At 37.5% G+C, this 27,229-nt stretch overlaps 1 protein-coding gene across 4 annotated transcripts in view; it reads right to left on the reverse strand.

Annotated features, from left to right (window-relative positions):
- SPAG16 (sperm associated antigen 16) overlaps window positions 1-27,229 on the reverse strand; it is a 359,185-nt gene that overhangs the window by 331,509 nt on the left and 447 nt on the right. For 3 of the 4 annotated variants that reach the window (XM_017747132.1, XM_008643578.2, XM_017747133.1), the window contains exons 2-9: window positions 24,722-24,753; window positions 24,191-24,289; window positions 19,443-19,570; window positions 15,224-15,361; window positions 9,179-9,286; window positions 7,782-7,899; window positions 6,326-6,395; window positions 1,256-1,404 (exon numbers count right to left, since the gene is read on the reverse strand). In XM_017747132.1, coding sequence (XP_017602621.1) covers window positions 1,256-1,404; window positions 6,326-6,395; window positions 7,782-7,899; window positions 9,179-9,286; window positions 15,224-15,361; window positions 19,443-19,570; window positions 24,191-24,289; window positions 24,722-24,753 — 842 coding nt within the window. The remainder of the gene's footprint in view (window positions 1-1,255; window positions 1,405-6,325; window positions 6,396-7,781; window positions 7,900-9,178; window positions 9,287-15,223; window positions 15,362-19,442; window positions 19,571-24,190; window positions 24,290-24,721; window positions 24,754-27,229) is intronic. The other variant, XM_017747131.1, reaches the window with a different exon arrangement.

Genomic DNA, 27,229 nt, shown 5'->3' on the forward strand with positions numbered 1-27,229 from the left:
TGAAGTTTTCCATAAAAATTCTGATGACTTCAGTAGAAACAGAAACACGAAAATGATTGCTTCTTGGATTATGAAATTCTATCTGTTCACAAGTCAAAATGAAGAGAGGAGATACCTGTGAGAGTCTAGCATGGAAGTTTTTAACCACTGAATGAAAAACAGGCAAAGTGGAGCTGGACCGACTGGCACGCGCCTCAGGTACTAAGAGGTGTGAGGACAGTAAGGAGAAGTATTTGCTATATATGGTGAGAAATGTTTCAGTAAGCAATAGAAGAGATACAGACAGGTATAGATATAGATTAGATTTAGATATAGATATAGAGGGCTCAGGAGCAGAAAAAAGAATGAAAACAGAACTAAAATGCTATGTTTGTCTGTGGAGAGGTGAACTGCCAAAGTCAAACAGAAGAAATGCTCTTGCAAAGCCAGGCAGAAACCTATAAAAAGTTAATTAACATGGACATATTATTGTGGGGACAGGGAGAAGAAAGACTGAAGCCACTTTTGACTATACCATCATCAAGTAAAGCTTTTTTCCTTCTCAAAAAACACAGTTTAAACTCTAACTGTAGTTCTCAAACAAAAATAGACCAGTGTAACAGTTTTAGGAGCTTATGAAATTTTATATATTACAATGTTTACTCTGATTTGGAAAAATAAAAAGCATTGTTATGTAGTCCCAAAATGCAACCTCAGTAAATAAAATAATTGGAATAAAGTAAACATTCTTTTCCATAATTAAAAAAAATACTCAGGAATTAATTTTGATTTTGCACAACCTCCAAACTGAAGCAGTAACACACCTCTGGTATACTCAGGTTTAGAAGCTCTGACTATTACAAAATTACCAGGTTTTTTCCCCTTAGTCTTGCAGATGTTTTCCCTCTTAGACCCAGCCAGAACAGTCTGAAAGGCTGGGAAAGTTTGTAAGCATTATGGAACAGATCAGGATTTCTCAAGTTACAAAAGAAACACAGCAGAGCAAGAAGCAATTACAGCCAGTGCTCCTCCTCTGCTAGGTGATTACACTGGATTCTCAAAAAGTAGACTGCTAGCTTCAATTAATCAGAGTTCCTGTAATTCCCTGAAAATTTAATTGCAATAGAAACTCGTATTAAAAATAAAAATCTTGTTACCTACCTGTCCTATTGACTTCAACTAAGCAGGAAGTCTTTTAATCGCATTGGACAGGTGTCTGTCACCACAGTTTAGTATAAAGAGGATTGATACTGTACAGCTGGAAAGAGCACTTTACCTTTAGATCTCTCTTGCCCTTTTTCTCCGCATCTTCGGCTGGATCACATGAAGAGCTTGCAACAACAAGGAACTTTTGCTGCCTGGCTTCCCGAAGAGCTTTCTGGGTGGGACCTTCGAACCCTTTCTTCCTTGTACAATCATGGCCTACTTTAAAATAAAACCAACAAAAATACCATCAGAACACTTTTTATTTACTCTTCTGGAAGCTATCTCCTTACCTAACATTAGCCAGACATGTGAAATTCTCAAAGAAACACCACTTTAATTAAAAAGATATTCAGGTTACTGTGCCATCCATAAAAAGTATTCCAGGGCTACATGTATCTCTGCTCCACAAATAATTTCATCTTATCTAAAGGGTACCCTAGACTTGGCCCCAAAAATGCAATAGTCTTGCAGTACAGGGAGAGTCACAGGGAAATGGATGCATTCCTTCCCATCCCTCAGAGCCAGAGGAAACATCAGCTCACTCCATCCTATCCAGTATCCACCACCAATGCAATATTCTGATTTGCAGCCCACAATCCTTTTGTTTCCCTGCACTTTCTGCCAACCCACCTTTCAAACAAGAAATTACTGATAAATAGGTAACTCAGCAAAGAAATCCTAAGCAGGTAACACAGCTTTAAATCATCAAAGGTTGAAAGGAATAGGAGAAGAAGTACAGCACACGTGGACAATAGCACAATGCATCTGCCATGACCTGGCAGAAAGGACACTGCTCTCTGACAGCCTTTGCACTGGCAGCTTACACAAATCCAAACACAGTCCTTTGTGATCCCTGTATCTTGTTGCAGTGCTCTGTTGGATGTACATGGGTCTGCACGAAAAACAAAGTAATACTGATTTCCAATAGGATTTGGGCACTTACATCCCTCCAGTTCTTTGAAAAAAAATCTGATTGAAAAAACACATTATACAGCTAAAATCCAGACTGAAACAAATGTACTTCACATTACTCACTGCTAAATGATTGCTCTTATAAAATGGTTTTATTAAGACCTTTACACCAAAATGCAAACCTGATGACTTAAAGCAGGAAAAAAACCCCAAATACTCCCTCTACTCTTGAGACAAAAAAAGTCAGATCAAGCAAACACAAAACCTTCCTGCATACCCAATCTGAGTACAACTGGAACTGGTGGAAAGAACTGTGCCTGGATTAAAAATACTCACCATTTTAAAAATTGAAGCTACTGTCACAGATATCCTGAATAACAACTTTCTCTGAGGAACAGCAAGCAGCAAAATTGGTTTATATGCCTAATACCTTCTACTCACTCAGTAACTGCTATCTACTAGCATGTTGCTCACAGAGCATTTGGTTTGCTGGTCCTTTTGAGATACACATACCTGTTAAGTAACAGTGTTATGACAGTTCCAGAGCTTTAAGTCAGCAGCTATTAAAAAAGGAAAGAACGAGTTCCAAAGAACTGTTGCACTGAGATGCCAATAGCTTAGGTTTAAAGATTTTCCATTCTGAGTGCATTGCACATGGAATGGGCACAACCAGGCTCAAGTACTTCAACTGGTGCATTTTAAATTTCTTTCTGCATGACCTTCTAACTGCAGTCGCATCAGATCAAGGAAAGGAAAAGCACAGTTAACAGTCTTAGCAATGAGTTAATTCAACCATGAGTAAAGAAACTCATTAAGTTCAACTTTTGAATATAATTGGGTAATAAATAAGTAGCTGTTGTTTTTAGAAAATACAAGAAGAGTACTGAGCAAGGAACAGTTTTATAACATGTTTAGAGCCAGCTGCTATAGCACTGTTCACTTAGGTTTATAAGCAAGCCACAATCAACACTGCTTAATTCCTGCAGGCAAAAGGGGTCTTTTTTCAGAGCACCACTTAACACTGTGTTTTGATCCGTAAGGAAGAGTGCAAGCATTGTTAATATACACCAATACCCTAAATAAAATATCAGCTCTCTCTTTGATAATTAGGTTCCTCTATGTATGATCTTGCTACAATATCAGGAAGGACCAGATTTAAAACACAACCAGTTTTTCATGTAATCTCCTTAAAAAAAAAAAATCCATTACTTTTTAAAAAGCCATCTGAACTCAAAACACAGTATTTTTTCAGAGATTATTTCTGAGTGGGCATCAGAGAGAGAGAGAACCAGCCCACAGTATGGCCAAGTCCTAACAATAATTGCTAATTAGTTCTCAAACAAATTTTTTCCTCTCCAACTACTACATGTCCTTCACATCAATTTAAAACAAGCAAGGCAAGAATTAGGAAATAAAAACTTAGGTTTCTTTAGGTGTCTTAAAAATTATTAGAAGCTCTTCTCCTGAAGGATTTCTGTACAAAGCTGAACAGCAGCCTGACAGTGAGACAGCAAAAAACTGCTAGTAAATAAATTACACACTCTGTATTCTGGATGCTATCTTCAATTGTTTGAAATGCAGCAGGCTGAAAGCTCCTACATCAAATGCCTGAGTAATAAAGTCCAGAATAGTTGCCCTAAAATTAACATTAAGTACTGTTAGTTTTTTCTACCTAGCTGCCAGATACAAATTTACAATGCAAACTCATGGTGAATACTAAGAAGTTCCCCTTTGTTCTTTATTGTGCACTCTATGACTCAAAAAAAAGCAACCCCAAACTAAAACCAAACCCACAATCACCGAATGGTTTGGGTTGCAAGGCCTTAAAGTTCATCCAGTTCCACCCCCTGCCATGAACAGGGACACCTTCCACTATCCCAGCTTGCTCCAAGGCCCGTCCAACCTGGCCTTGGACACTTCCAGGGATGGGGCAGCCACAGCCTCTCTGGGCACCCTGTGCCAGGGCCTCAGCACCCTCACAGGGAAGAATTTCCTCCTGGTGTCTACTTTAAACTTTCTCTCTCTCAGCTTGAAGCCATTCCCCCTTGTCCTGTCGCTACATGCCCTTGTAAAAAGTTCCCCTCCCACTTTCTTGAAGTGGATGTGCAGAACCTCACAGTTCAGCAAATCCAAAACTAATTAAAAGCCACTCTCAGTGCCCTCTATCCAAGCCAGCATTCCAGGTGTTCCACAGTCAAGTCAGGCTGTGGGACAAATGCAGCCTCAGGAGCAGTGAAGGGCAATGCCCTGCTGCTGGGTAGAGCCCTTCTCCTTCCTTCAGGCTCTGCACTGCAGTGAAAGCAGGCACCTGGCCAGGAGAGGCAGCTCAGCTTGGCCAAGGATCACTTGCCACTCTGGCTGTGCACTGTCCTCTAACTCAAAAATCCCAATGCACAGAAGTCAGCCCAGAAGACTGAGAAGTGCAACTGGCAGTCTCCTTATAGCCCAGATTTCCAACTCCAACAGCACTGGTTCCTTCCAAACTAAAAATATGAATTTTGAGAATAATGAAGCAAACATTTCTCCGGTATCCATGCACTGCTTGTTTCTCAGGGTTGTACTCATACTCTCAGGAATGAGAAATCGAGAGGGAACAGAATATGATCACCTTTCAAGAGGCAGCAGAAGATATTTTAAAAAGATACAGTATTACCCACTGAGACATGAGTATGCCCTACAGAGGGCAATAAAAATTATGTAGCATTAGAGGACAAAGCACTGAAACAAAATGAATTGAAATACTGATTAATTTATGATACCCAAGGTATGAAGCAAATTAAGACTTGTAGAAGCATGTGGGTGGCTGATGAGCTTAATTTGTGTCGGAGAGACTGACAAGGGTTTTTTTATATAATTATTTATCAAATGGCTCCCTTGCTTGTCACTTCTTGGTATTACAAAGTGCTCTCAAGATTTCTGGAGAATAAACAAGACTGAACAGCCAGAGAATGGTTTTTAGAATCAAACTACAAAGGAAAGTATGTTTAATATGAAAAGGAGACAGATGGGGCATCCGCACTGTAAAACACAAGCACGGGGAAGATCCCACACTACATATCCTTAAACCAGAGTGTATCTTAATAGGAAAGGAAGGCAATGCTTCCTAGCCTCTTCACTCAACTACAAACACAAAAAAAAAAAAAAAAAAACCAAATACATTTATGTGGCTACTGTTCTTTTTCTCAGACTTGTTTTCTAGAGGAACTTTACACAATGGAAAAAATGCCATGAACGTGGGAACTAATGAAGCTTGATTGTCAAAGGCTGGAGTAGCTCAGTGGCTTTTTACCTGGGGTATGTTACCAGTGCCAAAGGAGATTTAGGCTTTAACACGCTAAAAAAAACCAAACAACAAAAGAACCCCAAAACCACAAAACAAACAGATATTGAAATTGCCATAATTGGAACAAATTCTTCACCTAGAAGTTGTATAATATTTGTAGGATTCTCTAATTTCAAGTAAACAGTTATCTCTGATGGGAGTCCTGCTCATGACCAAGGCAGGTGCAACATGCCCTTCACATGTGGATACTCTGTTGTCAGAGGATGGAGCTCACCATTTCCCTTTTGCACCATCTCACTTTCAAGAGAATTTAAGAAACCTGGTTCCTATGAAACTTATCTTACTATCAAATGTAGCTGCAATTGAAAAATAGGTTCAAAATTATTATGGGATTGATGCTCTCAGAGAATGTGATAGCATGAGCTTCACTTACTTAAGAAAGCAGAGGTGCTAGGGTTTTCCTGACAGAAAAAATAATGCAAAAATTACACAGGGAAGTAGTGTGGTACCATACAGATACTATTCCAGCAGCTATTATATCATCTTAGCAATCTTCTGTAAAAATGAAAGTCTGGATTTCATAATACCAGTATTTTCAAAATGTTTGCAGACCACAATGCATGCTTTCTGAAGGGTGAGCAAAGAACACATGCACACACACAAAAAGGGGAGTATCAGCAGATACAGTAACAAAATCAGTCACAAAATAGATTTCTATTCCAAGTTACTCACATATTCCGTATTGCCTGCAGCAGTCTCACTCTCCTCAGTGAATACACTTCAGAATAAAATACTCAAATGATAAAACTGCTGCTCAGACACCAGGTCAGCTGATAAAACATAGTGCAAGTATTTTTGATTTACTGTTACACCACACTTTGAGATGCATCACAACAACAAAAAAAATACATAACCAGTCTGAGCCCGGTGATGGGAATATTTTACCTTTTGTCTCAGGAATCTGCTTAGTATATCCGAACTCTAAACTTTCTAATGCAGCCTGCAAACCTGTAACCTAATTTTAAAAAGAGGAAAGAACAAGAGGAAGCAACATGAAAACATTACTTTTGAAGTGTCTGTTCACAACATGCAGCATTCATGCTGGTGTACTTCATAAATTCCATCTGTAATTTTTTTACTTTTGATTATTGTCTCTAAGTTATGAACGTAACTCCTAATTCAAGATTTTGGAAAGACCCAGAGCAACAATGCAATAAAAGGCAAGCCACCCACAATCTCTCAAAACACTTCTACAACTCTGTTAAAACAATGCAGACATACAGAATACCAGGGTTCTGACTACACCAGCAACTTTTAGCAACTGCTGTCACTGCAGTGATCTTGAATTTAATGGCACAATATGACTTACAGCTTTGTTATAACAAAATGTCACAAAATAATGATGTTATGCATTACAAAAAACTCATTGCTCTGGAATGAGTACAGTTCATAACTGCAGAGGTCCTCCATATATATATATATATATATATATATATATATATCTCTGACATTTCACAGCATGGGCACTTCTCCATACTTTGTACTCCTGATTCAGCATAACTCCATATGGGCAGTAAACTCCCATTTTCTGTAGGGCATTTTGTTTTCCTTATTGAAATTTCAAACATATAATCCTCAGTGTTTTATAAGTAAGCCCTGAGGTGACCTGAGAAAAACTGGAGGCAGAGGAAAGGAGGAAATGAGAGATGAAGACTGTCAGAAGACAGTGTGAGCACGGTAAATTCCTTTCATTTTACCCACATATAATTGATGCTACTGCTGAAATGCATTTGGGTAGGGTTTTTTCTTTTTGTTTTCCTGCTTCTTTTCTTAAACACATGCAAGGTAATTTTCTGTCTATCATCCCTCCTACCTGTGCTCATACTGCTTTCTGCCAAAGGGACAGAATATCTTGTATACATCACGTAAGATTAGAGGAGTAAAGATACTATTCAAATATTCCACTCAAGACATAAAACTGTCTCTGATCTCTTCATGTATTTTTTTCTAAACTAGCAGGTCATTCCTGGATATCTTTAGGAAAAAAATATAACAATAAACAGTAATAAAGGAAGTTAAAATAAGCAATTTCCAAAGGCATAGATGGAAGCATGGGAAATCTGTGTGAATATCCTACCCTTCCTTAAGCTGTTGGCACTGAAGGTGTACCAGGGTCTGCACATTGCTGACTCCTGTAGAGCAGCACTGAGCACTCCACACTGACAACTATTACTATGTGGCACCAAGTTTCACTGCTAATTCACCTAATCACAAAACTCACAAAATATTCTGCTTCAGGCTACTGCATAAGTGACTTGCTTCACCAGAAATGTCCTATGTAGTTACCAAAGTAAAAACCAGAAGCACTCCTTACAGCTGTGCAAGTTCACCACAGTTTTACCTGCCCCATTGCTTTGTCTCTCTCCAAACTGGTTAACATTTTCTGTGTCAGTGTATTCTGGTATTTTTCTGACAGCTCCTTCAGCACCGGTTCATAGGATGCATAATGTGCCTTCAGCCTGTGAGCAAGAGGAGGAAAAATGATTCCTCACAGACGAGTTAAATCAAAGATTTATATCTGCATAACTTTTCCCCTCCCCAAACAAACAAGTAAAATTACCAAAAGGTCAACACAGTGGAGACAGCAAAGCTGTTTAGCATGTAACCAACCAAACGGAATACCACAAGGAAAGAGGAAAAAGAATAAAAGTCAGATGAATGAGTAAGAGGATTCACAGCTTGTTTGGTCACATCTTAAAACAATCCGTCCAGTTTTGTCCTGTTCTTAATCCTTCATACACATACTGCACATTAATTTTGGCTAATTCGTCTTCTTACACATGGATTGTACTTCACTGGAAGAAAGAGAACTACAGCTGTTATCTGACTACCAAATAAGATCCTCATCTGGAAAAAACAGTCACAATATGATCATGATTTTTCTTCACTACACATTACACTGAGAATACTTAAGCACTTGAATTCTTCAGACAAATTAAGACTCAGACATGTAATCTCTCAAGAGAAACACGTGACACCAAGAGCTCCAGAACCACTGCATCCTGCAGAACGCTGAGTCACAAAGCACAAATCAGTGCAGAGTGCTCTCTTGCATGAGCATGTGTGCATTCCAAGAGTGAGGATGTAGAACGCGGAGCTGCTATTACATGCACTGATTGGTAACAATACCAACAAAACTCAGGGAATTCATTGGAGCTGCAGATGTAAGCCTCTCCTCAGTGCTATGCTAAAACAAGTGCTGGCGTAAATTGTACAAAGAAGAGATTCTGAACTCGGCTCCTATCTAGAAATTACGTTACTGTAAGTCAGTAGCAATGGACTAGTTTGGGCTTATTTGCAACCAGAGCAACATAGCAAGTTTCTTACTGGAAGTTCAAGATTACAGAAAACACCAACTATGAGAATCAGGAATGCAAAGGCTCTGAATTTGGTGTGACACCAGTTACCCTTAAAATGGGTAAAGGTTCTAAACAGAAATCACTACCTATTTATGGCAAAATATCTGGGTAGAAAAAAAATCTCATTATTGTTTCCAACTATTAGAAATACTGTGTATTCATTAATGCCATACTGCATCATAGAAAACTCACCAAAAACAAATCATTGGAAATTCTTTGACCTGTGTGGCATGATGGTCACATGGAGCTGCTGTTTACCAGGACATAACTAAATGCAGCTAGACTCACTTCAGATTCCATAGTGTTATCTCATTATCAGGCAACAATTAAAAACATTATGTTTAATGCTACATGTATAGCAACTAAAATTATTTTGTACCTTTTCATATCACAAATCAGCCTGTTTTTCTCCTGCACCACTCGCTTATGATGCATTCGGTGGAAGTCTCGTTCTTTCTGCATTTTTAGGAGAGCCTGTTCTGTTTTACTGTGTGTAAAAACAGAAAATGCACGGCAGTTAGTCTCCTCCTGTGAACTGCATCAAGGTATGCTGAATACATATGGAATTAATTTTTGGATATGTACATGCCTACTGTATCTAAGCTGGAAGTTCTTGGTAGTACAACCTGTGCTGGAGATTATGGACTTTTGAGGTCTTTTTGCTGCCAGCTGAGGTGCAAAACCATGGGTACTTTTCCTCTTCCCTCAGATCCTTTAGACAGAATCCATAAGAATTCTGGCATCATAAATCTCAGATCTGAGGTCAATTTTATGTTAAGCACAAGGAGTTTCATGGAGGTACAAAAACCAATCCTCTTGTTTGAAATTCTATGTAAAAGATTGATAATACTGATAATATACTGAAAATACTGGGTTTTTTTTTTTTGGTTTTTTTGTTTTTTTTTTTTTTTTTAATATTTACATCACATCTGTATTGTTGCCTTGCAAATTAATTTGGAGAGCGTTCTGGAAGAAGTTGGGCCAGAAATATTTTAGGCTGTCTTCAATCATGTTTGTAACCTGTCCCCAGGTGTTCCCTGGATGTGAGAGCAGGCAGCAAAAGGACTCCATTTCAAAATTAATTGTAAACATACTGATAACCTGTTATTCTCTGAGCACATTCTACACACAGCCATGGGACACCCTGAGATGCTCTGCTGTGGATACAATATTGCTGCTAGCAAGAATTTTCTTGCTTCTTTCTAAGCCCATGGGATACTTTTCTCTCTCACAAAGAGATTAGCAGAAGTTCTATAAACTATGAACACCTACAACCTTGTAGAACTATGTTTATGGTACAGCAGAAAAATATTTTGACAATGGATGTTTAGGATTTCTAGCCAATCCACCCAGGGGGTGGCTGATCCTTTGTCCAATTAGACTATGAAGAAGAAAGTCTATACAAGAGTTTGTAAGATAATTAAATAAATCAATCTTGCTGCACAATTCCTGCCTGCTGGATCTTCTCTCTCCTCCTCCCTAAGGCTGAAGGATACAGTAATACTCTGCTCCATAAACTTAAAAGGAAAATACTCTGCATATATTCAGTACATTTTCTCCTTGCCTTTACTGATACGGGTTTGGCAGGAAAGATTAGTAGATGAATTGTTTAATTGCAAAGGAAGCTTGAAATTACCTTGCACTGAAATTAGATATTTGCTTCTTGCAGAAATAAAGCTCATTTCCTCTGCAAGAGGAGCTGAAGAATGAGGTAAAACCAAAATAAAAACTGAGTATGCCAAAATCAGAGCTCCAGGAAGAAGATCCGTAACCGCCAGTGCATTATATTTAAAAATTTAAAATACAAATAATTTACTAATACAAATTATTTGTATTTACTGTATATGCAAGCACTATGTTTGTTACCTACACAAACTACCATACTGACACATGTACATTGGTGCTTGCAGCAGAGGCCTGAAGGAGAGCCCAGTGAATTAATGCCAGCAGCTTTCAGGGAAAGCTGGCAGGGCCATGGACCCAGGCAGGGCTGCCCCTCCCACTGGAGCCCCAGGCACACACATCACGCTGTGTGCGCAAACACCACGAGCTGGGAAACAGAGAAACTCGGGATATTGGTATGGGATACAAAGCCCACATTAATTATTCTGCTCAGGCTTCTACAAACATTCGAGAGGTAAATGAATCAGTGGTCTCAGGACAGTTCTGGGAAACAACTCTCTCACGACACCACACTCAAAATCTGACTTGCCATAAAGACCTTGAATGCAAACCCTGGCCCTTCAGAGCTCAGCAGGTGGCTTGTTCTGAGCATAAAAAATGTTTCTACAGCCAGAGAAAAGCTAATATTAATTTATTTTAGGGAAGATATATGTCAAAGTCTGCAGGCCTCTCCGTTTAAACTTTTCTCAAGCAAGTACTTCTGTTAGAATAGCAGAATAGGACAGGGTGCCACAAACCCAAGTAGGGATTTTCAGAGTCAAGTTACATGCCCTGATCGCACTGAATTTAGGTGGGACTACATCCCCCAAGATGCTGCGAGTTGTAGCCCTAACATTTTAATTGAAATAAAGACAGTTTTAGAAGACATGTACTTTCAGGCTTTTACTCTAATCTAGTTTACATGGCTCTTAGCAGCAAAGATGCTAAATGCACCATGTAATTAAACAGCTGCATTTAAATATGGTGCACAACACAAAAAGTGTGCACTTTATTTTTTCCATGGTGTAAGTGGAAAAATACGTGCAGGAATAGATTTTGGTACAGAAAGACGAGATGAACTGAGAATTTTGTTGCTAATGTTGTCACTAACAAAAATAATAAATATGTCTTCCAGGATTACTTTATATTTTGACCATTACTTTGGCTGTAAGCTGGCTGTGTATTTGTGAGCATGCTTCCAAAAGGGACAGAGGGGTACCTGCAAACGTTTACACTTCCTAAATGACGTTGTGAACTCAACTACAAACCTCAGGCAAAAGCCTGACACAACTTTCATTCCATCTACATAAGAAACTCCTAAACCTTTGAAGAGCTTTTAAATACCACAGTTCACAGTCCCTGTGACCAACACCATCTTAAACCTGAAACAACATTTGTCTGACTGCATGTTTAAATAAATAGACAACAGACAGAATCTGGCCATAGGAAAACACAAAAATATCTGGTATTCAAACTATTTTATATCATCAAATAGGAAGAATTTAACATGGCTATGAAATTGCAATCTATTTTCAATTCAGAAGAATGTTGCTATAACAAAGTGCCCAGACACTACTGAAGATGATGAAAGAGAATTAACTAGTCTTGTTTAACAGTTAACTATTTTCAGTGGTTTTTTACGAATTTTTCCTGCATATTGGAAGGAAAGCCCATGCTTCCATTAGGGAAGCAATCAGCAGGTAACAACATCCCTTAGCAACCAACTGGGGCTCAACTGTAGCCTTCAAGATAAAAGAAGGGGAGCACATTTGAGGTACCCTTTAACTAGAGTCACATGGCAAACCAATGTAAAATTGGTTTTGCTTTCTACCACCACACAACAGTCATTTTTAGAAATCATTTAAATAAAGATTAGTAGTGTATCTAAACCTTAAGGTAGTAACTATACTTAGTTTTGGAGTAAAAGGATTATGCCGATATTTATTTCTTTTAATGTCTGCAGAGACATCAAGATGCCTTCAGACATTGCACAAGCTATAAAAAATACATGCTCACTATACAGAGGAAATGCAGCTAACTGTAATTTTCTCTTTAAACACAGAAACACCACAGTGAAATCTAACCAACAGCCTGCAATCTCCTCGATCTGCCCCCCTGCTTGCATGCAATCATGTAAATACTGTATTAAAATACCCAAAATACAATTACAGTTAGCTTCTAGACACTAAATGTCTTCCACCAATTGCTAAACAACATTAAAGCAGGAGGTAATTGGTTTACAGTCATTTATCCTGGGCCCCCATACTGCGTAAGTCCCAAATAACATCTCTTTTCTGCAAGATGGCCATCAGGACTCCCAAGCTCAGAAATACCAAATGTAATTAAAAGCTTTCCTCAAGCACATTTCAGAGCACTGTAGCTCTCAATCAATGTTTTCTGACTAATCCACAGAGCAAAAGACAGGACTTTCCTTGCTCCCACACCCTTGCTTTCTAACCAGCCAAATCAGCATTTCTCCAGTGCTCTCAGGCATTCTGCTTTCTGAGTCATTCTTTCTGAAAACCTGAAAACTCACATTGTCCTCCAGGTAATTTTAGCTCCTGCTGGAATATTTACTTTACTACAGCAAAGGCAGTGGTTCAAGTTACTGAATATATGAACAAGAAAAAATGCTGTTAACAGTCACTACACTAAATGGATTTAGTATAAAGTATTATGACCAGGGTTTATCCAAAAGACGTAAAAGAACACTGTAGCCCGCGGTAAGTACAGCAAAAATGCTCAGTTTCACACATTTCAGTTATTTCAGAAACAGTAGTGCTTTAATTCATAGATTATTCAAAACAATTTATATGAACTGAATGTCACAAATGCTGAACTTTTAACATTAGTACCAGTGAAATCTTTGAAAGCTATTTGAAACGAAAAGGCTGAAAAGTGCAGTAGTGACAAACTACTGTTAGCACAGACTTACACCTGCCTATACAGCATTCCAGCAACAGCTGACAAACTATGGAAATAAAGCTCTCCCTGCAAGCGGACAAACGTGGGGGTCTGGTTTCAGCAGTGTTTTAACAAGGCACGTGTGGAGTACCTGCAGCATGGAACAGGCAATGCCAGTGAACAAGATGTGGTCACACAGAATTTGTGTCACACACTGACACAAAGAACTGCCCTGAATCTCAGTGCCCCTTCCGGAACACCAAACCAGTGATGTGACCCATTTGTTTGCCACCAGAGTGTTGCTACTTTAGGTTCCAACAAACACCAGAATGCAAAAAAGCGTGTTGGGACTTTCATTTAACAGAGAGCCTGTAGCAACCCAATATATTGGCACTCTTTTCCCTCTCCTGCTTGCTCCCTGTTGCACATTATCATGTCATCTTTCAGACTTCTACTCAGACAGCTGCTATAAAAACTTTTCTGGCACCCCATGGAGTAAAAAGATATTCTTAATGAAAAAAACCCAGCTTATTCAGACCATGGTAAAATGAGTTTGAGCTTTATATTGTTAAATAATCACGTAGCAATACAACGAACCCAGGAAAACTCTTACCAAGTCATAATCCACTCAGATTATTTTGTTAGAGCATGTTCTGCTACATACAGGGGGTGAAGAGGGGAAGGAAGAGAGAAAAAAGGTGGGGAACAAAGAAAATAAAGCTCATTGAAATTACTACTGTCAAGGATAAATTTCATGAGGGCCACATTTTGTCCTTCCTTCTTTTACTCTGCATTGCTGCTTCTTACTCTCCCCCACTCATATGAGACACAATCTTTGAGTACCCATTGTCCAAAGAAGCTGCAGATTAAAAAAGGAAATGTTTTCTCTATGGTCTGTCTCAGTGCATCGTTATATTTAGACTATGCAATATCGGACTTGATGTTGCCACTGTTTATTAAACTACTTGACTGTGGCCAATTAATTCCTTAATTTAAAATGTAATAAATCATTAAAATCAGAAAATAATTTAATTAACATTATCAGCAGAAATTATTATTAAACATCTGAATAGGTTTTTTTTCCACAGAAAGGAACAACCTAAATGAAAATTAGCAACTTGAGCAATTCTGAGGAAAATCAAAGAGATGGAATTAACTTTACAGCTCCATGTTTTAAAACCACACACTGGCAAATCTGAAGTGCGTGCATCATTAGTCTCACGGTACATTCTCAATGAATAACACGTGCAAACACACCATTCTCCAGAAAACGCCATGTGACGTGCGGTTCATTACCACATCTCTCCATTTTATAGGCTAAATATTTTAACTCCCATAACTGAAGTACTGCAGGCTTGTGAAATAAACTACCACAACGTACACGAGTGTAATCAATGATGGTAATTTACACTGACACACCATTACCACCAAGCCCAGAGTGACAGATTCTTTGTAATTAAAAAAATGAAGAATAAATGTATAGTGATTTTTTTTTTCCCCTATGCTGAAGGTTTGTGGTAGCTGTAATTTATAGTACTGTAATACAAAATGCACATAACGATTTATTTTTTAGTTCTACATATTAGACTCACACAATTCTCTGTAGTAATTTGTTATGATTACGGGATATTGAAAATTATTTTTAGCCTAGTAAATACAAATAAAAGAAATTAAGATTTACATTTCTAACAGAACTCAGAGAAACTTGAACTTTAATTATAAATGTCATCTAGAAGTAAAAGTCTGTGCAGCCAGCATAAAAAACAGGAACTTACTATTTTTCACTAAGTACTTGGGTTTACTTTATCTGGCCTTTTACTACCATATATAAAAGCTTCAAAAAAACCAAGTAACATACTCAACAGAGCGTTTGTAGTTCTCCAGATCTTTCTTCAAGCTCAGATTCTCAGTCTCGAGTTGCTGGTTGCGGGTGTACACGTCTGGAACCAGCCCAGCATCGTCAACGGTGAGCACACCTCTCTCAATGAGTTCGTACCTGGTAGAAAAGAAACAGATTCATTTTATTTATTTTATTCCGTGTTTCCATTTCCTTACCTCACTCATGTTTTCCTTCTCATGCTACCATTTACCGAAACTAGAATCACAGTGATATTTATCATCTTGAAGCATTTACCTTCTATGATCATTAAGAATTCACAGCACACTGTTCTATTCTACTGCTTTTCATTCTAAAATGTGTATTGTTCATAACAGTCAACACATATAACATAGTACTTCATATTGAACAATTTTCTTCCTTCCTTTCTTTTAAATAGCTTAATTAAATGGCAGAAACAAATATTCTTGTTCAAATAGCATTTGTATATACTCAGTCTTTTTTATCTCACATGCTCAAATATATCAAGATTTTTTTTTCTGAGGACCCAAATAAGCTGCAGATAATAAGGATGAATGATTCTGAGCCATCTTCAACAAGGAATACAGAGCTCACCTAGGGAAATTTCTTCATTCCTTCCTGTTTATTTTCCCTATCCTTACTTAATTGTATTTACCAATATTTATTTACCTATTTTACCAGCCCTGAGAACACTTGATTCTGTGATGTAGAAGGCTGAAGGTTGTTTTAGTTAAATACTTGCACAGACTGACTTGGATTTTAAGAAGAATGTGAAGCAGCCTGGAATGCTGGGTAGCATCCCAGGAACCTCTACAGCCCCAGTAAAAACATCTACTCATTCAGTATCCTATTTTAGGACTACCCACCTTTTGGTGCTTTGTCAGTAAAACCTAAGAATACAGTATAGACAGAAGAGTGAGACCTCAGCCATGACAACAGCTCACCAGAAGCTGAATGGAGTTGTAACTAACTTAAATCAGCTAAAAACCATAACCCCACAAGCACCTTCCCTGATGGGAAGATGTTCTGGGTGGGAGCTCCCTAGAAGGCGAGATAGGAACATTATTTGCCTTTTCAGGTGAAAAATATATTGAATCTGTGCATTGTTTTGTTTCCAAGTAATAAGGAAGTATGAAAAGAATAGAAGTAAATAGAAATAAAAATTATAATAAACACTATCTCCCACACATGGATACAAGCAGCAGATCTGAAACCTGAAGACAGTAATCACCAATATCATTCATCAGTAATCATGTTGCAGAAACAAAAAGCATTTCTCAAATAAAAGCAACCTTTGCTGAACATCATCCAAAAAACTTAAGGGGAATGTTAGTAGCTCTGTCCAAATGACTTCCTACAGTCAGCTACGTATTTGCATTCTGAGGATACTTCTTGGAATACTCATCCCTATGAATTAAGCTGTCACATTCACCACCAGTAGATGAAAGGTTTTTGAAAAATTCATCTGAACATGTCCACAATAACATTCATTCTATCACCACCTTGTTTTCTTAATTACTGTAAGAACAGGCTTTAACACTAAGAAAGAAGCTTAGGGATTTTTTTTCTTTCCTCCAAAGTGACTGATGCACAGATATAATTCCTATCAAAAATATTGCAAATAAGGGGACCTTCATGGCAGAAAATCACAACTCTGTGTACTCCTTTACTTGCTTGGAAGTGTTTCTCCACTGAATGCCCTAACTACACTTCATGAAAACCATCAAACATCTGCACAAAGACTCATCAAACAAGGATAACTGATGAACCTCAACTCCAGCAGAGCTAAAAACTCTGAAAGACAATTTGCACAAAACACAATTAATACCAATAAATCCACTACACCCTTTTCTAAGAACAGTACTAAAAATGAATGGTTTTGTACATATAGCAGAAATGGAAAACCACACAACAAATTGCACTGAGAAATCTCATTATCTTTCATCAACCTGGTCCTGTAAATCTCATAGACCTCCTCCATACCGAGCTGACTGCCAAAGAGCTGCTCTTCTCAATTCTTTCATTACAGATGGAAATTAAATTAGTTCCATGCACACACAGGTATTTTACTAAGCTTTTCAGACCTACTGAGTTGTAATTCTTAAATCACTATTAAAAATTAACCAAGAATCTGGAAACCTAAGGAACAGATGGTTAACTATGATTTTGCCATCAAAGCCCAGTGCAGACTGACTGAAAATAATAAATTATTATTATATACTTTATATTATAGCTCCTAGAAACTGAATTCCAAAGGAATCAAGTTGCAGAGATGCTCTGCAATAAACTGATAGCTCAGGATGACCTGGGCTCTTGGGCATTAGGAGGGAAGAGACTGGCAGATGCAGGAATTTACAGCTGATCAGCCTCTGCACTTCCTACCTAAAAGCTGTCAATCCAGTATCTTCAATAAACAACGAAAGTGCTATCAAATCTTGTATAACAAACGGATGGAAATTTTAATGGAAAATTAGATATTCAAAAAATAATTTAACTGTAAAGTTCGTTAAAGTATAATTGGAATAAAAATTTTATGTGCAAAACCCCCTAAATAATTAAAGGAAAAAAATCACTACAGCTGTTATAAAATTATTCATTACTTCATTGAAAAATAAGGGATTTGACATAAAATAAACCATAATCAAATCACGGCATTTTATACAGCTGGATAGAATAACAGTGTTTTCCCAAACTCCAAAATAAACACAGATAATTTGGTCCAATTTAAGTGACCTTTAGATCTCAGACAGACAATAATTTCAAAGCCAGCCTTTTGATAAATTTTCTCTACGTTAATTAATTTCTCATTTTAAATTCCATTAGTACTTGGATCACCACAGCATGAGAGCAAGAGTGTCGTCCCAATACATAATGAGGAACCCGAGTACACTAATCTGCTCTCACTTTCATTAATATTGTAAATTATCCATTTCAAACCAACATGAAACATTTTGAAACAAGGTATTAATGCAGAAAGTCTCTATACAGTAAGATTAGATACTGACGTGCTGAGCTCATTTGTAAAGCTACTGAAATTAAAAGTACTACTTACAGAGAAAAAATATATGTACAGCTAAGAATTTAAAAGATAGGGCCTGTTAAATCCTGCACTTTCTGTTAAAAAGCAATCTGAATTTTGCCACTGATATAAATTCAGACTCTAAGTGCTTCAAAGAAAGCTGTAGCTTCATAAAAAGGTCACTATTTATATCTGTCTAGTGTTAATTATCTTTTAGCATAAAAACTATTAGACTTCAAGCTTAATGCTATTCGTATCAGTTCTTTTGTTGAGAAAGAATACAGAACTGAAGTGCTCCTTCTCCAAGGAATCATTTAAGTCCATCGTTATGCTATCAAAAAGCAGATCATTATTAATTCCAAAGGCAATGCCTGATTGATGAGTAAGACCAGAGCTTTGCAAATGACAGCACAGATTCCACACCTGAGAATACTTCTAAGAAAATTTAAAAGCTTCAAAGCTTTTGTATGAAAAAGTAAGATGTTTCTAACTTTTTCTAATTTTCAAATTTTGCAATTTCAAATTATGCAATTTTATTTTAAAAAACCCTCTGAACTTCTCAGTTTAAAACTGAGAACAAGGTTAATTAAAGAGGGGTGTTTCCACTTTTCAGAATTTCTCCAACATAATCCGCTTATTCAAAGCAAGCCTGTAACTTCATGTGTTTCAACAGAACTTTATGGCAAGTGTCATCTTTTGCTCCAAAGTAATTTAGCTTTCCTCCAAAGCTTTCCAGAATTCCTAACATACAGTTTTTAATCAATATTTTTAAAAGTATACATCCTGAAGGATATATGAAGAGAGTGGTGTATTTAATCAAAGCTGCACCTTTAAACTTCTGCATAAACCATGGACAAAACCCCTGCAATCTACAAAAGCTTTGGAAAAAGAAGATAGTAACAGCTCAAGAGATTATTCTTCTGATTACTGTATAAGCTGAATCTTAAAAAATAAAAACCACCCGTATTTACTAACTGCTGTACCAAAAATTACAAAGTAATAAATATTCTGATTATTCTATTTAAACAAGGGTTTGCATCCTCATTCTCACCAGGAAGGTATTTGTTTGTTAAAAAACTACATATTTAAGAATGACTTGTACTCAGGAGAGTATTCTGAAAAAATATCCTGAAATACCAAAAATACTTGAATCCTGAGCACCTAATTCCCAAAGTAACATGGTCACTTAAATTATTTTACCATTCAGTCTGGAAGCAGTCAAGAGTTCTAGACATTCCCAGTCTGTCCAGGAAATTGCAGAAGAAGTCATCCATTGCTTCACGTATTTCTGAAACTGATTTCCCAGAAGTCAGAACCGACTGCGAAGCCTGAAATTAAATTTTGATAACTGTTCAACTTACAAGAGAAATGCCATTATCATACTTTCTATTTCTGAAGTCATCTGAAGTCACACCTCCTAGAGTACCGCTGAATGTTTCCCTTGTCTTTATCGATCAGATGTGTAACCAGTGATCCTTCTAATGGCAAGGTTTGTGAAAGGTTATAAAGCAATAACTCAAACCCCACCTTATTTAAGCAGGTATTCCAAACCTGACACCAGCTGGTAGAGACTTGAAAGTATTAAAACTGATGGACGATCTTTTTAACCAGAGAGAAAAAGGAGTCCTTACCTAATGAAAAATGTAGCAGTCCAAGGTGCCAGTATGGCTTGTATGCTTTTTGTAATGGTGCATGCAGTGGAGGGACAGACAGAACCTCATCTCCATCACCTGATCCCTTAGGAATAAGCCTCACAAAGATCAAGTGTCCCTTTCCTTTCAGCATGCTCTGAAGGAAGCTGCCAGACAACACTGCTACAAGTGTTAGCAGAAGACAGATGGTGCACCAGGGCTTCATGTACAGCTCCCCCAGTGCCACCCAGACAGACAGCTCTGCAGAGAAGGTCAGCTCATGGGGCAAGCACATTGCCAAATGAAGAATAAAAACAGAACAGAGCAATCCTACTACAGAGAAAAATAAAAAACCTTTCACAGCTTTCTGACACAATGCAAATCTCTTCCCTGCACCCAACCCCATTCAGCCCACTCAGCTCACAGTTCAGTGTTTAGCTCTCCTACAGAGAATTCAACATGCAAGGAGGTATGGAAAAAAAGGAAAATATGACCCAGACTGAGACTACTCCCCCCAAAAAAGCATTTAAAGACAATAAGATGAGAGAGACTGCCACAACTCAGCAGCCAAGGAGGTGGCCTTATTTCACTCAGATATCAAATGGATTGCAGTGACTTGACATACCTAAATATGAGGGTCTTGGCTTTTGGGAACTCCACACGGGCACAGTGCCACAATGGACCTGCTCAACAATGCATGACAAGCTACTGCACTGCACATGCATCTTGGCGAGAGATTATAAAAATACCACAAAACTGAAAAAAAACCACTGAGAGATTTATTAAGCCATGCTAAAGACTGTGACTGCAAATCATTTCCTCCACCCATTTATTAAAGAATCTTTAAGGCCAGGGATTTCCGATAACTCCATTCATTTATGGCTTATTCATGCCCTTAGTGGCAGCTCTCTCACCACGAGTGCATAAATTACCTGGAGATAAAGGCATTTCTCTCAATAAAATAAAAACACTGGAAAAATCTCTTGGCCGTTTTGTGTAACACGGAAAATGTTGTCTTCAATCCAAGCAGCCTACCTAATATAACCAGAAAGAATTGCACATGTCTGATGGAGGCCATGTAACAAGGCTTTATGACTAACACAATATGCCAAGTGCAATGCAATATTTAGCATATTTTCATTACTAGAGCTCCAGTACATCAGGCAGGTCTATTTTCTAATTGTGATAATGCAAGAACCAAAGGCTACATGGGCAGACATGCAGCTGCATCCCTCGGCTTGCTTCTTTCTTTACTCCAAGTGAGGCAAACATCTAATATTGTTGCTTGTAGCTTTCCAAACACATCTATAAAACCAGTCTTCGGAAGAAGTGACACAGCTTGATTCCCTCAATAAATGGAAATATGATAGGAATTCATTTCATCCGTGCAGAAAAGAATTTATTAGCGAGATACCAGCTCCGAGCATCATTCCAGGAACCAAAGCTCGAGCAGGGAACAATATAGGGAGAAATTAATTCAGTCTAACAGGCACAGAATCACAACAGGGCCTCAGGAAATCAGAACTGAATTCCCAGCTCTTTCCCAGGCTTTGGGAGTGATATTAGGCCAGCCACTTGCCTCAGCTTCATTGTAACCATGGATGACTACCAGTAGAATGGCGTAACAAGAATTTTGTTGTATGCATTTGCTTGTTTGGAAATGAGGAAAATACCATCAACTAACATGATGCAAACAGACATCCTATAGCAGTTCTATGGACAAAACCATCTTATTAAAAGAGTTGGACCATGGAGTCAAAAGAAATTAAATATCTGCTTTGTTAAGTATTTCTTTGTGTTAATTAAAATACTCAAAACACTGTGAGTGTAAAGATTATAAATATAGCCAGTAAAATAAATTAATTAATAAGAGCTTAACCTTAGGAACTTTCACAACACTCCTGAGAATTTCCGTCCTTGCAAGAATTTCTGTCCAATGAAAAAATATGAACACCAAATAAATTCATAATTCCTCTAGAAAACAACGTAAAATGTTCTTGAAAAACTTACTAAATTTAAGAAGAATATAAAAAGGGAATTCAAGGATTTTAACGTGTTCAAGCAAACTGAAAATCACGCATACATAAACTGCAACATTACTGAATGTCAATGTTACTTCAGATTATCATTTAAAATATTAAGAAGACAAAGAACCTTGAAGGAAAGTCTAAGAGCTGTAACTACTGAAGAAAGTTTTTCAGCCAGCTTTCATCTATGTGTGGGTTTCCAGTTCTGCATCCTTTTCCTACGGTCCCTATCAGCTGGATCATTGCTTCCATATGCAGAATACTTTTTGCTTGTGTTGAAAAATAATTTATGTTACCTAAAAATGTCTCAGAAAAGAAGAAAACCAGAAAAAAAAAAAAAAGAAAGAAAGATGTGCTTAAGAAGGACAAATGATGTTACTCAACTTAGAAACTCTGGGTAGTTTTAGTATCTGCAATTGGAAAATACCAAATTTGTAATTTTTTTTTGATGATCCCTGATCTGTGCCTTTTCTATATAATTTATCAAACATAAAGATTTATTTGCACCTAGCAATGAAATGAAACTTTTAACATGGGATTACGTACACAAGTAAACAGCAAGTTGAGCAGCAAATACACACTACCACTTAAAACTATCATCCAGGATATGGTTATTACATAAGTTAATTTATTTTAACCAAGATTACAAGCTAATAATTTTTAAAAATGAGTCAATTATTTATCATGTGAAGAAGACAACCTTCTATTTTGCTTCCCAGCTCAGAGTTTGGATGTTGATTATTAATTTACAGGAAGCAGTGCTTCTAACTCAGGTCACCAGAAGCACATGGCTTTTGCAGAGAATAAGTATCAAACAATTGAGTCTGTGAACCTCACAAAATATACAATAAATCGTTATGAAAGCTGTCAGGGAACTAGCAAGTGTAATAGAACATTTCTCTATCCATGTCTTTCTGTCCAAAGGATGAAAACATTACTTCAGTTTCAAAATTATGGAAAAAATGAAGCCTCCAAATAACAAATCAAGCAGAAAGAAGGCAGACAACTCCTAGCATAAGCTTAAAATCAAAGAGAATTTGAGTTTAAGCACACATTCTCTGCCAGTTCTAAGGAAAGGTAACAGTTTCTTCAGTTTGATTTACTGGGATAGACATTAACATACTGTCTCCTACCACTCCAAGTTCAATAATCAATGAAGAGGTAAAAGATTATTTAAGTACAGCACTGTCAAAAGATCCATAGGTTAAAAATATTCTCCCTTTTTTCACTTTCTATTTTAACATCAACTCCCCCAGTAAAACAATCATAACCTCAGCTATCCCTAAGGAACATGAAGAATTTCCACTACTTCCTTAGCATTAAGCATTTGCCATCTCAAACACTTCTGTGATCTCTCCCTTAATTTTCTGGCATATTCAGTTTTAATACACATAAAGCTCCGGTACTGTCAGTTTCCACTCTAAGTTTGATCTAAAATACAAAACTGATCTGTTGATAAGCACAAGTTAGAAGAAAATGCACATTTTCCCTCCATTTCGAGGTTAAGTATCATTCACATCATCTTTTCACTATTAATCATTTACTTTTGCAAAACAAAGACTATGACTGTACCTCCTGATGAGGCTACAAGATAGTGTTGATGTTGGAAACACAGCAGGGAAAAGCACTTTTCCATTAGATTGTTAAAAACAAGTAAATTCAGGTAAATCCTATTTTGAAAAATGCAATACAACAATACGATTGTGTAACTCTAAGCTATTACACAACTGCTTTGAAAATAAACTGTAAATGTAAGCAATGTCAAAACTAATGGTGTGGAATGATTGATAATTTCATTAATATTTTAGTTTACCATAGTGTAACAGTCCATTCTTTATTTTCAATATATGAACAATCCCTTTTAGCAAAGTACTCAAACACAACCTTTTGTGGATGTTAAGCACATGCAACTTCTTTCCTGTGCCAGGGATCACACTCTCATTTAATCTGCTCAGATAAAGAACAAACTCTAAAATATGGATGCATTGCAATGATATTACTGTATTTTAAATAATCTAGCTAAATGTTTGCTACGTGTGTTTGAAATATCAGGTTGTTTACAGAACATGAAATAAACACAAATTAAAGGAAGATGAAACCGAGGAAACCGAGGAAACATAAATTGTCTTTTCCACTATGGCATATGTTTACTCCTAGAACCTTGTAAGAAAATAAGAGACAATCTTTCCCACACAAATATTTCATAATTAGTATAAATTATTGTGTATAAATTTCAAGCCACTAATGCCAACTGAATTAGAGACTCTTAGAATGTTTAGGAAGCTCTTACTGAAATTTGGGCATCTTCAGTATGCTCTTGAATACTCTGCAACACTTTGGACAGATCGTCATCATCTTCTTGAAGACTGAAATCATCATCTGTTGAAACCTAAATGAAATTATGTAAAGTTTCGTATCAACACATTTTATACATCTTTCTTTCACAATACAACTGTTCCCACTCCCATTACAACTGCTGAAAATAATCCCCTCCTTGTTAAAATACCATTTTGCCATATTTAAATAGAAATCGTATTATTGAAATATTTTTTATGAATAAGCTGAAATATTTAAATAGATGTTTTATCTAAATAGAAATACTTATACCTTTAAAAAAGTATTTAATATTCAAATAAAGGTAATACACAACAATTCAACTAACACCAAATCTTCTCATGAATAGATATATGCCCTCTATCATCACTTTAAAGGAGATTCATGTCATTTCTCCTAGGATGTCTACGTGACTGATGAAGTAAAAAGAATGAAACGTGAACACTCTACCAAAATATATCCGAAGATTATCAATTTAGTAAGTTACCTCTTCATACTGATAATCATCTTTACAGTCATCTGTTATGGTCATGTCGGCAGGTTAAGTTTGAAACAGCTGGTGCAAGTGAGGAGTTCCAACTTAGAAAAAAATACCATAAAATAATCATCTATAAATCTGTTACCACCACCTCCACCCTTCTTTTTGACTCAAGACTTTCAACTTTCAAGGTTTCCTTCAGCCTCGAGGTGAACAAGCCCAGTTCGGTGCACAGAGACAGAATTTAGGTTTAAGTTTTTACAGCAGGTTTGATCACCATTAAAAACTGACTCATCAGATCTCAGAAGCCAAGCACTAATTCCAAATTAAATCAGCAGCTAAATTGTGCTCTCAGCCAACCATCAGTTTTGAGAGGGGTCTTTTTGCACTAGGATTTCCATAACTAGCTTCATGCTCTCAGAAAACAGCATTTTTTTAGCAAATTCAGATGTAAGAGTTCAAACAGGAACACCTGAGGTCAAACCCTGAACACCACAGGGCCATTTACCAGAGCTGATACAAATGCCTTAATAATCACAACACAGTTACAATAAAAAGATGAGGAACTTTCAAAACATTGGAAAATATTTGGAAATTATCTACAGTTCCTTGAAATGCTTTCAAGTCAAACTTTTGATTAAACATAACTACAAACAAGTCTAAAATGAAAGCCAAATAAACATCTTTTCATCCACTAGCCTCACAGCCCATGAAAGAATAATGAAATGGTTTTAGCAGATGCTGTTGACAGTTTCCCTAGAAAATCAGTTAGCCTACAAGTGACCCATGTAAATAAACCAGGAATTAACTTCCAAAGAAAAGAAAAGCTGGAAATTCAGTACTTCACATACAGAGAAGAAGAAAAAAACCCAACAGTTTTCCAGCTTTACATCAAGTTGCCCAAATCTAAATTATTCTCCTAAAACCAGGCCTTTTGCCACAGTTTTCACAGCAAAGTATACATGTAAAAGTACAAAATATAGGTTAAAGTATCATCTGCATTCAAGACAACAGCATCAGAAAAACTCAGACAAATTGTATCCATCTGGAAGACTAACAGCTGAACACCATAACCCCTGATAAGTAATAAACTTTCAAAAACTGGGGATTTTTTTCTTCAATTTTCTATTGACCTGACTGTCCTTGTGATCCACTATGGTCTAAACTAATGTGTCATTGCAAACACTCTGCCCAGACTAAATTATTACTTAAAGAATCCTTCAGTTTTCCTTATTATTTTTTTTCTTCCAACTAGGTGCACTATAAAACAGATAAATTAATTTTTAAAACTACAGTATTTCTCAACAATGTTAAATCTGCTAAGGCAGGGCTTTTATAAGCACACCACACTGAAAACAGCTGTGCAGATTCACTAAGGTAGAAATTGAGGCACGAGCTGGAAAAGGACATTCCTCCACATTTTTAAATTGGCTTTATACTGCCTTATAATTTAATTCTAGCAAGGCAGGAAAAATTAAGGTATGGTAGGGTCTATGACACTAAAGTATGATTGTTTAGCCTCTAAAAGCATAAAAAAGCTCCTTCATTTGCAGCTCACAGCTAGAAAAGAGAACAGGTACAGCTCATCTGACCTAGTGACAAAAGTAGAATTTGGGTCATCTGACCAAAAAATTACACATTTAAAAGCCATAAACTTCCAATATAATTTGCTACAACTAAAATGTGGAAAGAACTGGGTGAGGTTTTTTGCTCTAAAAGCCACAGCAGTTATGTCTAGGTTATGTATCACAACCCTTATACTCGGTCATAGTCAGTACAAACCAAAAACCATGACTATCCCAGCAGTTATTCTGCAGTGGGAAAGGAGCACCTTTTCCAGCAGCACATTGGGACTGTGAGTCTTAGTAACAAACCTTGTTACTCCTCCTTAGGTATTCAGCATTTACTGCTCAATAGCTAACACATGAGAGGTGACAAGAGCCTTTCATGCCAGGATTTTAACTCCTGGCTCAGGCTGCCCCACCAGCAGTGAAGGATTCAATTCCCCCCTCTTTTCCAAGAGGCACTCAGGAACCCCGACCTTCAGCCAGGAAAGCAAACACCACATTACAGTGAGCAAGACCGCACTGCCTCTACAGGGCCAAAACCCCACGTATTCACAGAATTGCTTAGGTTGAGGAAGACCTCTAAGACCAGCTAACATAGCACCACATCCGTGCTCACTGCTAAACGATGTGCTCGAGTGCCACATCCACACAGGCCTTTTTAACACTTCCAGGGATGGTGCGGCCACTGCTTCCCTGGGCAGCCCGTTCCATTGCCTGGCCACCCATTAAAGGAAGAATTCTTTCCTGGTATCTCAACCTCCCCTGGCCCAGCCTGAGGCTGTTCTCTCTTCTCCTGTCCCTGTTCCCTGGGAGCAGAGCCCGAATTCCCCCCAGCTGCCCCCTCCTGTCAGGGAGTTGTGCAGAGCCACAAGGTCTCCTTCTGAGCCTCCTTTGCTCCAGGCTGAGCCCCTTTCCAGCTCCCTCAGCCGCTCCTGGTGCTCCAGCGCCT

Source organism: Corvus brachyrhynchos, unplaced genomic scaffold (genome assembly GCF_000691975.1).
Source record: "Corvus brachyrhynchos isolate BGI_N302 unplaced genomic scaffold, ASM69197v1 scaffold671, whole genome shotgun sequence".
Lineage (NCBI taxonomy): Eukaryota > Metazoa > Chordata > Aves > Passeriformes > Corvidae > Corvus > Corvus brachyrhynchos.